This window comes from Eptatretus burgeri, chromosome 4 (assembly GCF_056783735.1).
Source record: "Eptatretus burgeri isolate ZD-2024b chromosome 4, Ebu_testis_v1, whole genome shotgun sequence".
Classification (NCBI taxonomy): Eukaryota; Metazoa; Chordata; class Myxini; order Myxiniformes; family Myxinidae; genus Eptatretus; species Eptatretus burgeri.
In genome coordinates, this window is record NC_140964.1 from 141,981,264 (window position 1) to 141,993,608 (window position 12,345).

General features: G+C 45.7%; 1 protein-coding gene across 1 annotated transcript in view; it reads left to right on the top strand.

Moving 5' to 3' along the window:
• The window catches only part of UFD1 (ubiquitin recognition factor in ER associated degradation 1), a 58,429-nt gene that overhangs the window by 4,702 nt on the left and 41,382 nt on the right, over nt 1-12,345 (top strand). Inside the window, exon 3 of the mRNA XM_085880219.1 lies at nt 485-517. Coding sequence (XP_085736345.1) covers nt 485-517 — 33 coding nt within the window. The remainder of the gene's footprint in view (nt 1-484; nt 518-12,345) is intronic.

Genomic DNA, 12,345 nt, shown 5'->3' on the forward strand with positions numbered 1-12,345 from the left:
AACGATCATCATTGGGTGTGAGTGTTTTGTTTATGATCATCATTGGGTGTGAGTGTTTTGTTTACGATCATCATTGGGTGTGAGTGTTTTGTTAATGATGATCATTGGGTGTGAGTGTTTTTTTGATGATCATCATTCGGTGTGAGTGTTTTGTTTACGATCATCATTGAGTGTGAGTGTTTTGTGAATGATCATCATTCGGTGTGAGTGTTTTGTGAATGATCATCATTTGGTGTGAGTGTTTTGTTTACGATCATCATTGAGTGTGAGTGTTTTGTGAATGATCATCATTCGGTGTGAGTGTTTACATTGTGTTTGGAATGAGTGCTTGGACACCACGTTTGTCCTTCATAATTGTTGGAGCAATGGTGTGATGAGGTTACATTAGGTAAGATATTGATTGGTTTACGCTGCTCGATATGATGCGTGGTTCTTTAATTACTGACCTTGATTGAATGTCCTCGTTTCTCGTTTGTTTTTGTAGTTATTCTTCCACCATCTGCATTGGACCAGCTGAGTAAGTGACAAAAACTTATTTTGCAGCAAAGTGTACACAACACAAGTCAACAGTCGTTAATTTAAACATTTCTAAGTGACAGTAGTCAGTTACATGTGCACCTTTTATGGACGCAGGATCAAAGCCCCCCCCCTTCCCCAATCTCTCTCTCATCAAAAAGTGCCGCCTGTAATGGGATATCCATCCGCACATGATTAACAATTCTGCCATCTCCTTGCTGGGTAAACCAGGCCAAGAACCTCAAGGATGGAGAGTGATGTTTGGGTCAGCGATGGATTATAATCATAATAAATAGCCCAGTGGGAGGACGAACCATTATTTCCCCAACAGGCGGGGGTGAAAATGAGGGATTTGGGGGAAGAGGCCATGCTCTGAAGTGGTACGGTCATGGGGAGCACAACTTGAATTAACGGCATGGTCCCTTCTGTTTCAGTTAGAGTTTGGTCTGCGTCGAGCCGTCATTTTCTGAGACTATTTTAAAATACATTACCTGCATTTGAGGTGAAAACCCCCCTTTTCATCCTCTTGTAGTGATGGATCCAGATGAGGAGCACAACCCCATGAGACCTTTCTATTCTGACGTGTCATGCTAAATTTGGTCCATGTTGGTCAAGTAGTTTGTGAGGAAAATTTGTTTTAGTGAATATAAGGGATTGGAGGAGGAGGGAGGCCGTGGCCCACTTTCCAGGGGAGATACGGCCATGGGGAGCATAACTTCATGTTAGGGCATGGCCACGATGCCACATGGCCAGTTTGGTCTGGATCTGTCAGACGGTTTCTGAGAACATTATTCAATAATATACTGCACCAATATTTGGGGCAAAATCCCCCTTTTACCTCCCTGATTGGGGGCATATCTGGATGTCTTGATGTTACCAGTGGATGTCTTGGAACTCACCAGAGGGCGACGAAGAATTTTCTCTCTCAAGGGACACTGGATACCATTGATTGACCAGAGTCGCAGGGCCAGGCTGAATGGCAGAGCTGAGCTGTTCAGGGAGCTGAGGCATAAAACGGTACGTGTACTGAGGGTGGACAAGGAGGCCTATGTGCGAGGAATCTGTGAGGGCGTAGAGCATCACCTGTGGACTGGTGATTCTCGTCCCGCTTACAGGGGAATTCGCGCATTGCTTTCATCCAAGCCCGTCTCTCAGTGTACTGCAATTAGAGTGGAGGGTGCTGGGCCGATTACTTTGAGCGGCTGTACCAGGCTGATCCACCAGCTGTTGAGTTGGATGTGAGGGGTGTAACAATCCCTTAATGCTGACCCTCCAATCAACTGTGAACCACCTTCCTTTGTGGATACACAGGCTGCGGTGAACCGCTTAAAATGGGGGTAAAGCTCCTGGCATCTGTGGCATCCATGCTGAACTTCTCAACGCTGGTGGAAATGCTGTACTCATGTCATTGCATGCCTTTCTGTGCTCTGCCTGGAACACAAGCATCATCCCAAGTGATTGGAAGAGGGGCCTTGTTGTCCCTCTCTGGAAAGGGAAGGGTGATTGCCAAGGAGTGACGCTGCTCTCAGTGCCGGGCAAGGTCTTCGCTCGGATAATTATTGAAAGGGTTCGCCACCATCTGCTTGAGCTCCAGTGTCCAGAGCAGTCATGCTTTACACCAAATCGATCAATGATTGTCCGTATCCTTGCCCTTCAAAAAACGCAGACGAGGGTTTCGGCAGGGGCTGCTTGCATCCTGTACTGATTTCTGCAAAGCGTTTGATTCAGTGAATTGGGATGCCCTCTGGAGGATTCTTGGTCTTCGTGGGGTCTCACCAAAACTGATCAATCTGATGTTTGAACTCTACTCTGGTAGTGAGAGTGCTGTGAGATGTGGTGGTACCATCTCTGACTTATTTGCAGTTGTTACTGGAGTTAGTCAGGGGTGTGTCTTGGCCCCCACACTTATCAGTGCTTGTATGAACTGGATTCTTGGGAGAATGTCGGAGAGATCAAGCTGAGGTTCATTGTTTGGGAATGTCAAGATCTCTGACTTTGATTTCACAGATGATGCAGTCATCTTTGCGGAGACTTTAAATATCCTTTTGGGGGCCCTTGAGGTGCTGAATGAGGAGTCAGAGCCGCTGGGATTACGGGTTTCCTGGGTCAAAACGAAGATCCAGGCTTTCAATGACATCTTGGATGCTGCTGTCTTGTCTGTACCTGTTTGTGGTGAGGATGTTGAGGTCGTGGAGAGATTCACTTACCTTGGCAGTGATATTCATGTCTCTGGTGGCTGTGAGTGAGAGGTCAATAGATGTCTGGGTCGGGCCTGGGGAGTCATGTAGTCACTGGGTCATGGGGTGTGGCGCTACCGTTACCTGTGTGGGAGGACGAAAGTCTGAGTCTTCAGGTCCTTGGTACTTTCAGTCTTGTATGGATGTGAGACTTGGACTCTGATCAGGGATCTGAGACGGAGGCTTAATTCCTTTGGTACCAGGTCTCTTCGGAGAATCCTTGGCCATCGCTGGTCAGACTTTGTGTCCAACGAGTGGTTGCTGAGAGAAACTCAAATGAGATTTGTTACCTGCATAGTCCGTGAGCATCAGCTGCGGCTGTATGGACATGTGGCTCATTTTCCTGACACGAATCCTGCTCACCAGATTGTCTCAGCGAGGGAACCTCATGAGTGGAGGAGGCCAATGGGCCGACCATGTGCCTCGTGATTGCAGCAGGTTGATCAGCATCTCAAGAAGATGGGGATGGGCCATGCATCTGCCTGGGGGAAGGCCAGACGGAGACCCTGGAGTACCGGCAGAAAGTTGACGCAGTGATTCACTGCTCTGGCGCATGCTCCCATACCTGACCTGACCTGTTAACGTACACATGTAAATCTCGACACCAGGACCCACTCTTTGAGTTTATTTCATAGAAATAAACTTACAGGATGGACCTGCAGCACAATTGATAATTGGCCTCACACCCATTAACACAAAGTCCCATCCTGCCAAGATGCTGCCTACGTCATCGACAAACAGCAGCATTTATTTATGTCACTCATGTTCCACTGGGAGCCCCAACTCCATGTGGTTTTTTCATAATTATTGGCTGATACGCAGTGGCCTCCAGAAGTTTTGGAACACTTTAGTGTAATTTGTTATTATTCTTATATCCCCAAGAAATTTTGATTTGAGATGAATATGAGGCAAGAGTACAGGTGCTCAGCTTTTATATCTTTGTATGTCTACACATATATGTTTTACCATTGTAGAGCAATAACACTTTTCACGTTCAGTTCCCCAATTTTTGGAAAGCATTCCTTTTGGAACAGATCAAGTTAACCAGCACAAAAATTTGGCATGGCAAATACAACATTTTGGAATATCTTGAAAAAGAAACTACTGGTGTTCTTTGCAATAGACAACGGCTGTGTCGGCCAAGGAAAACAACTGCATTTGATGGCAGAAAAATCATCAGAGCTGTGAAGGAAATCCCGAAAACAATTGTCAGTGACATCACCAACAACCTGCAGAGTGCAGGCGTGAAAGTATCACAATCTACCGTTCGCAGAAGACTTCGACGGTATAATTACGAAGGCCACACCGCAAGATGCAAACGTCTCATCAGCATGAAAAATAGAAAGGCCACATTAGAATTTGCCATGAAGTACGGAGGTGAGCCCGTCGAGTTCTGGAACAAAGTTTTATGGACAGGTGAGACCAAGATAAACCTTTACCGAAGCGATCTAAAGATGAAAGTGTGGAGAAAGGAATGACCTGCATATGATCCAAAACGTACTGCTCCCTCATCTGTGAAGCATGGTCGAGGTCGTGTCATGGCTTGAGCTTGCATGGCTGCATCTGGAACAGGCTCACTCACCTTTATTAGCTCGGCCACCGAAGGTGAAGGAGGTTATGTTTTCACCCCTTTCTGTCTGTTTGTGTGCTGGATATCTCAAAAAGTTGTGGACGGATCTGGATGAAATTCTGTGGACAGGTTGTGTGTGCGACAAGGACGAATTGATTCGATTTTGGTGAAGATCCGGATCCGGATCTGGATACTAGAATTATTTAATTGTTTTTAAAGCGATTCTTCACCATGGAGAGATCGGGTGAAACCGACATATAGCATGATATCTCAAAAAGTTGTGGAAGGATTTGGATTCATTGGGTAACGCGCTTGATGCAGTAATTGTATGTAAGGATATGCAACCAAATACGAACGATTAAACGACTTTAATTTACTTTCAGTTAATCTGTTCCAATACTTATGTTTACAGAAAATGGGGGAACTCAACATGAAAAGTGTTATTGTTCGACAATGGTGTGAAACATGTATGTATAGAAATACCAAGATATAAAATCTGACCTCTGTACTCTTGCCTCGTATTCATCTTTTGATCTCAAATTAAAATTTATTGGGTATAGAGCAATAATAACAAATTACACTTCACTGTTCCAAGACTAATGAAGGGCTCTGGAGGTAACGGGTAACGACAACAATCCCGTGACTGAATGTTGTCGGACGCGCGGCTCCCCGGAATGTCTTGATGTTATCCATATTGGATGGAGGAGTGCTAATTAAATATATATGCCATAACCACGATTGTAAAACCGTTAATTATTCCGATGGCATTTGGTTATGACTTGTGAAGTCTTCAGCGAAGAAATTAATTGGAAAGATACAGCCAGACAGACACACCGTCTTTTATTTATACAGATGATAGTTCACACATCTGTCAGGGACTGATAACAACGGGAATGCTGTGATGGAATGGTGTCGGAAGTGCAACCCGTTGGAATACATCATCCAACATAGCGAAGGCTCTTGCACAAGTCGACTTTTTACAGCGCTGAACAGCATAAATTGAGGAGTTGCAAATAAATTTGGATTTTCAAGGCATTGTTAATTATGTGGATGGCATTTGGTAACTATGCAGTGGAGATATATATATATATATATATATATATATATATATATATATATATATATATATATATATATATATATATATATATATATATATATATATATATATATATATATATATATATATATATATATATATATATGTTAAGAGACACAGACGGACAAACATCATCTTTTTTTCATACAAGATAGGAAGTTTAGATTTTTTAATGCCTTTGCCTCCAAAGAATGGAGGTTTATGTTTTCGTCCCTCTCTGTTTGCTTGACTGTGACCAGACAACACACACACAAGCATTTAAAGGCCATTTTCCCTGCTAAAGCGGGGGTTAGCCTTGCGGGCCCCATGACGATCTTCTCCACTTTACCCAATTTTCTGCATCTCCCCTTCTTCATCCCCTTGCCCACATTTCCTCTTCCACCACCTTTAGCCAAGTTTTTCTCGGTCTTCCCCGTCCTCTACTTCCTACCACACTCATTTCCAACACTCCTCTCACACAGTCACTTTCATCCTTCCTCTACATATTACCCAACCATCTCAACCTGTTTCTCTTCACAACCTCCATCACAGACTCTATTCCCATCATCTTCCACAAGTCATCATTTGTCTTCCTCTCTCTCAACGATACTCCACACATCCACCGAACCATTCGCATTTTGACCCTTTCCAGCCTTTGTTGCTGCTCCATGTTCAGTACCCATGTCTCACTCCCATAAATCATCGTACTCCTCACACATGTAGCATACACCTTTCCCTTCAGCTTCAACGACACTCCCCTCTTTGTCAGCACGCCACTCAGTTCCCGAAACTTCTTCCATGCACATCTCACTCTAGCAACCGTCGAAGAGTCTGATCCACCTTCTCCATTCAGCATGTCTCCGAGATAGCAAAATGTTTTCACCCCTTCCAGCTTCACACCATCTCCAAGATCCAACTCAACAATTCCTTCATCTGCTGCTCCCTCGATGCACACCTTACACTTGAATGTGGCTGCCACACTGGTTAATGACCCCCTCACACCGTCACATTTTCAATGAACCCATTCAACACAAATTGTACACTGAATGGAGTTCACTCCGACACCCTTCCTGCACACAGCACACGGCCACTTCCCAGTCCTTTCCACCTCACCACATGCTTTACCACTTGCCATCACCTTCGTCTTTCCGATATTCACCTTCAAACCTTTTGCCTCCATACATTCCTTCCACTTGTTCATCTTCTCCTTCAGTCCATCCATACTCTCTGCAATCAACACCAGATCATCTGCATATAGCAGCTCCCACGGTAAACCCTCCTTTCCCCTCCGAGCCAGCACCTCCATCACGACTACAAATAGAAGTGGACTTAGTACCGACCCCTGGTGCACTCCTACCCTCACCTCAAACTCACCACTGTTCCCATCCTTCGTTCTTACAGCTGTGCGTGCTCTCTCGTACATTGCCATCACTACTCTGATCAACCATTCCTCCACTCCTGACTTCCTCATTGCCCATGTCATAACTTCACGTGGAACCCTATCAAATGCTTTCTCCAGATCAACAAACCCAAAAAACAACTTCTTCCTCTTCTCCATGTACTTCTCCTGCAACTGCCTTACAACAAAAATTGCATCTGTCGTTCCTCTTCCTGGCATAAATCAAAACTGCATTTCGTCAATCTTTACCTTCTTCCTTATCCTCTTCTCCAACACCCTTTCCAATACCTTCATTCCATGCTCCAATAACTTTATTGCTCTATAGGAGCCACAGTCCAGAGGGTCGCCTTTCCCCTTGTACAGAGGGACGAGGGTACTCAATTCCCAATCCACTGGAATGCGGCCTTCTTTCACCACCAGATTACAGATCTCTGTCATTCTCTTCACTCCCCAACTTCCCGCTGCCTTCAACATATCTCCCACAACTCCCGTCGGCCCTCCTGCTTTTATACTCTTCATTGCTCTTATAGCTTCCTCAACTTCCTTCTCAGTTATCTTCTCTGCTGGTCCTAAAACCGGGTTACTCTCGATGTTTCTATCCCATTCATTTTCTACATTCAACAGCCTTTCCATATATCTCTTCCATCTTCCTTTAATTCCATCTGAGTCCACAACGATTTGTCCCACTTCATCCTTCAAGCAACTCACCCCCGTCACATCAAATCTCTCTCTCGCTATCTGCTTTGCGATTCTGAATACCGCTCTCTTACCCTCTTCCGAATCCAAGCGTTCTCCAAACATTTTCCTACAGGCCTCCTGTGCCTTTGCTACTTCTTTCTTTGCAGCCTTCTTGGCTTCCTTATAACTTTCATGTGCTGCCTCTTCCACCACCGTACCCTTCACCTTTTGCCATTCCTTGAACTTCTTTCTCTTCTCTTCAATCGTCTTTCCAACTTAATCACCCCACCAACATGTTTCCGAGTGCCTCGGTGGTCCTTTTGTCCATCCACTTACCTCACCAACGGCTCACAATAGACTATCTTTCATTGACATCCAACCACTTTCAAGCTCAACCGCATCATCTTCAACCTTACTCAGCCTCTGTGTTAATGCTTCCTTCACTGTCACCTCTTTCACCCTCCACACTTTCCTCCTCGGTTGGTACTTCACCCACTAAATTCTCCTCTCACCTCTCACCCTTATATCGCAGACAACCAGGTGGTGCTGTGAAACAGTCTCCTCCCCTGGGATCACCTTTGTGTCCTGGGGGTTTCCCCTATCTCGCTGACACACCATCAGGTAGTCAATGGTTGTCGTCGACCCACCTGACGTGTATGTAATAAGCTTATTATTCGCTTTCTGGAATTGGGTATTACAAATCAACAAATCAGCTCCATCAGCGAACTTCAAGGTCCTTTCACCTTCTCCATTTCTCACACCATATCCATAACCCCCATGGACTCCCTCAAAACCATCTGGACTCCTTCCCACATGTCCATTTAAGTCTCCTCCTACCACAACAACTTCCTCATCTTTCACATTTTCCATCAACTTCTCCATCGCACACCAGAACATGTTCTTCTGTTCATCGCTTCGACCGACCTGCGGGGCATATCCCAAGATGACGTTCACCAAGAGATTTCCGATCACAATTCTCACCATCATCAACCTTTCACTCACTCTAGTCACACTCACTGCACTGTCTACAAACTCCTCAGAAAACATTACACCAACACCATGCACACCTTCCAGGCACCCTTGCCACATAAACTTATACTTCTGTCCCTGCCTTCCCTTCACCATTCTCGCACCACTTCCCTTCCATCGTGTCTCCTGCACACAACATATGTCCACTCTTCTTCTGACCAATGTTTCAAACACTTCTCCAGATCTCCCTGTCATTGTCCCTACATTCCATGTACCAAACCTCAGAAACCGATCTCCACGTGGGGCATCAGACGATTGGTCATCATAAATGGAAAAATTTCCTCCCTTGCTTCGATCGGGTTCCCCACCTTGAGTTTTAACGAGAGGGGGTTAGGACCCCCACGGGGTACTTCGGACTGTACCCTGCCCATAAGTTGTACTCATCATGGTTTCCTTTTGAGGCGATGTTTTTATGGCTGGATGCCCTTCCTGACGCCAACCCTTTTACTTGCCTCTTATGACACGCAGGGATACGGTGTACCTATTCTAACCGGGGCACACACCAGGGTGACCAGGATGTCTCAAAAAGTCGTGGCCGGATTCGTATCAAAATTGGTTAACAGGTTGGGTGTGTGACGACGAATTGAATCGATTTTGGTGAAGATCTGGATCTGGATCCGGATATTAGAACTTTTAAAGTGATTCTTCACCGTTGAGAGATGGGGTCAAAGAAACGATATGTGGTGGAGGAGTCATGACAACACTTGTTGGATGAGTTGGGTCGGTGACAAGACCAAGCCGATTAGATTTTGGTTCAGGTCGAGATCCAGATCCGGCCTATCTGTGGGAAACATAAACTCTTCAGCCTGGGAAGGTGTGCTCTCTCCTGAGTGCCCTTCTAGTTTTTGACTTTTTTCTGTTCAAAGAAAAAATCTGTGAATGAGAAACCCCCCCAAAAATAGTCGAACAACGGTGTGGCTACAAATACAAGTGAATTTGCCGATTTTGTTATTGCTATATGTATACATAAGTTCGGTCAACGAATCAAGATTGAAACACGCCATGGGATCTTGAACCTCCACCAACTATTGCCGGCAGACGAGACATCCGAGGGCCATTACACAGATTGATTAATCACCCTGCTTGTGAAACACCAGCGTGGCAGTTGAAAGCTGGGTCGTCAATCAAAACCAGGCGAGATAGCTTAAAGGTGAGTGTGCATTCCTCTGGAGTCTGCACTCTTGACTATCGTGTCTGTCGTTGGTTGTTATCTCCATTTGTGTGTTTCAGAAGGTGGAACAGAGTCCTCCCAGGTCTTGAAGTGTCCACTTCCGTTTTGGTCAGGGTTCATGATTAATGGACCAAGTGTGAAGTTTTCTTGTTACCTCTGCCTCCAAAGGTGAATGGAGGTTATGTTACCTCTGCCTCAAGCCCCGGGCAGCTTCCAACTGCAGTTCGTTTGTCGTGATATTCCCAGAGATGTTTTTTTTTTAAAGATATCTGTGAGGTTCTTCATCATTCCCATTCCTCTAATGGTACAATTTTAGCGTTCTTCAGCTTCCAGGATCTTTTCACTTCATTTTTGAGATCTTATTTTGTCATTATTTTGATTTCTGCATTGTTTAAGCCAAAATTGAGAGGCCAAAACACTGGGATCTGATACCTCAATTAGCCATGCCTTCTTTTATTTTTTACGAGCAAATACCACCAGTCGTTTTGCTGACGGGAACACTGAGATGGGGGGGGGGAGAGGGGGCGATAGAGAGGGGTGGGGGGAGAGTGAGGAGATAGAGGGGGAAAGAGAGAGGAGGGAAGGGGCAAGAGAGAGGAGGGAGGGGAAAGAAGTTATTGAACAAGCAACGACACCAAGTAAATTGTTGGACATTCCCATGCTACAGTCGCCAAACATCACCAAGATCGTGTTGTGGACAAAGGCCTAGCACGAGCTGGGTGAGGTTCATGGCTGGTCCGATCTCTGACTGGGTCTTAGGTAAATTAAAATCACCACCTAAACACAATTGGGTATCGGGGGTGAGATGATTAAGGAAAGTGAAGGATTCAGTGAAGAAAGCTGTCCTGACTGTGCTGTCACTTGGGGCATAAATATTGACAATTAAAATCTGCTGGTGGTTATATATATATATATATATATATATACATATATATATATATATACATATATATATATATATATATATATATATATATATATATATATACATATATATATATATATATATATATATATGTATATATATATATGTATATGTATATATATATATATATATATATATATATATATATATATATATATATATATATATATATATATATATATATATATATATTGTTGTGGTTACCAGATTCGCAAACCACCATTCAGGTCCCTTAGGTGAGGTATCTCGGTAAGTGCATGTGTAGTTAGGCCCAAACCCGTTGTCTAGTGGGAATACATGTCATTTATACGTGCTGCGACTCTTCAGGATAGCCGTTTTTCTTTTACTATCTTTATTTTGGACCAACCGCCATGATCACAACCACAACATCAACCACCGACCCCAACCACCGCTTCACCACAACCGCCACGACCTTCACGCACACCTCACAACCGTAGCATCGCCACCGTTCTTGCCCCGCTGTGGGTACCGGTGTTGGACTCGTGCAGGGCGCACGTTGAACAGCGTGTACAAAATCACGGATTTTGTGCTTCAAAAACGGATCAAAAACGACACACGCCCACTTTTTGCCGTCCAATCGGTGAGCGAGGGGCGAATTGGCCCCGCCCCCAGGGCGATCGATATATGCAAATTTGTGGATCAAAAAGCCTTCACGCCCACTTTTTCTCGGGCCAATGGGGAGCGAGGTGAAAGGTCAAAGGGAGGGGGTCAAAGGCGAAGTTACGGGGGGATAAAAGGACGGTGTTCGTCAGTCAGCAGGGGGGAGTCAGCAGAACGAGAACGAGGAGTCGGAACGAGAGAGTCGCAAACAAGAACGGGTCGGAGAGTCAAGAAGAGGAGAGTCGGAAGCAGAGGGTCAAGACTTCGCGGGCGGTGGAGCTGCTCGTCGTGTGCGTTGGAGTCGGAACGGAGGGGACGGAGCTGTGGAAAGGCGGCGACACCAGACGAGGGGGTGCTCGCGTCGTGCAGGAAGCTGCACCCGAGGGAGGCCGACAGCGCGACCTGGCCGAGGTGGAGACGCTCGTCGCACATAATAAAGATCCTCTATACCCCGAGCATCAGCAACCCCCTCCTGTTTCCCCCGCGCTGAGATAGTGCGACCAAGGGGGCCCCGTTCCCACCCCCTGCCAGGCACTGTCCACGAGGCCCGCGGGTTGCGGGGCCATCGCCGCTCCGCGTCTCATCACCAGACGGGTAGGCCCGACCCGGTCTCGGCCCCAGGCCTACCTCATTCTTGGGGATTTCTTTTCCTTGGTTTTGGGTATGTGTTGTCGGCGCCGTCTGTGAAGTAGAATTGTATAAGTGTTGCCGTGTGCTCGGTAGTCGGTATTAGCTCTGCACTGTGTTTTCACTTTTATGTTTGCTTTTTGTGTAAATGGAATTGTGTTTTCTTTTTTTGTGTGCATTTGGTGGAATTGTATTTGTGTGCTTTCCGTTCGTCGCGAATAAATGTGCTTTATTGTTGAACTGTTCTCCCGCTTCGCTTCGTCTTTTCCTCCATTGAATCCCCATCTTGCTTCACGTAAAGGGTTGGTAGTGGGCTGAATACGCCCGATAATTAATCGAACCGTCGAGGTCGACGATAACACCGCTCGGTTATTCTGATAGTACGGAACGGGTCGCTTAAGTGGCCCGTGTCCGAAGTCGACCTGCGGCGAGGTGCGATCGCCCGGTCTACCCTCCGCGTGGGTACTTAGGTAGTTCGAATTTGGCGAGCAACC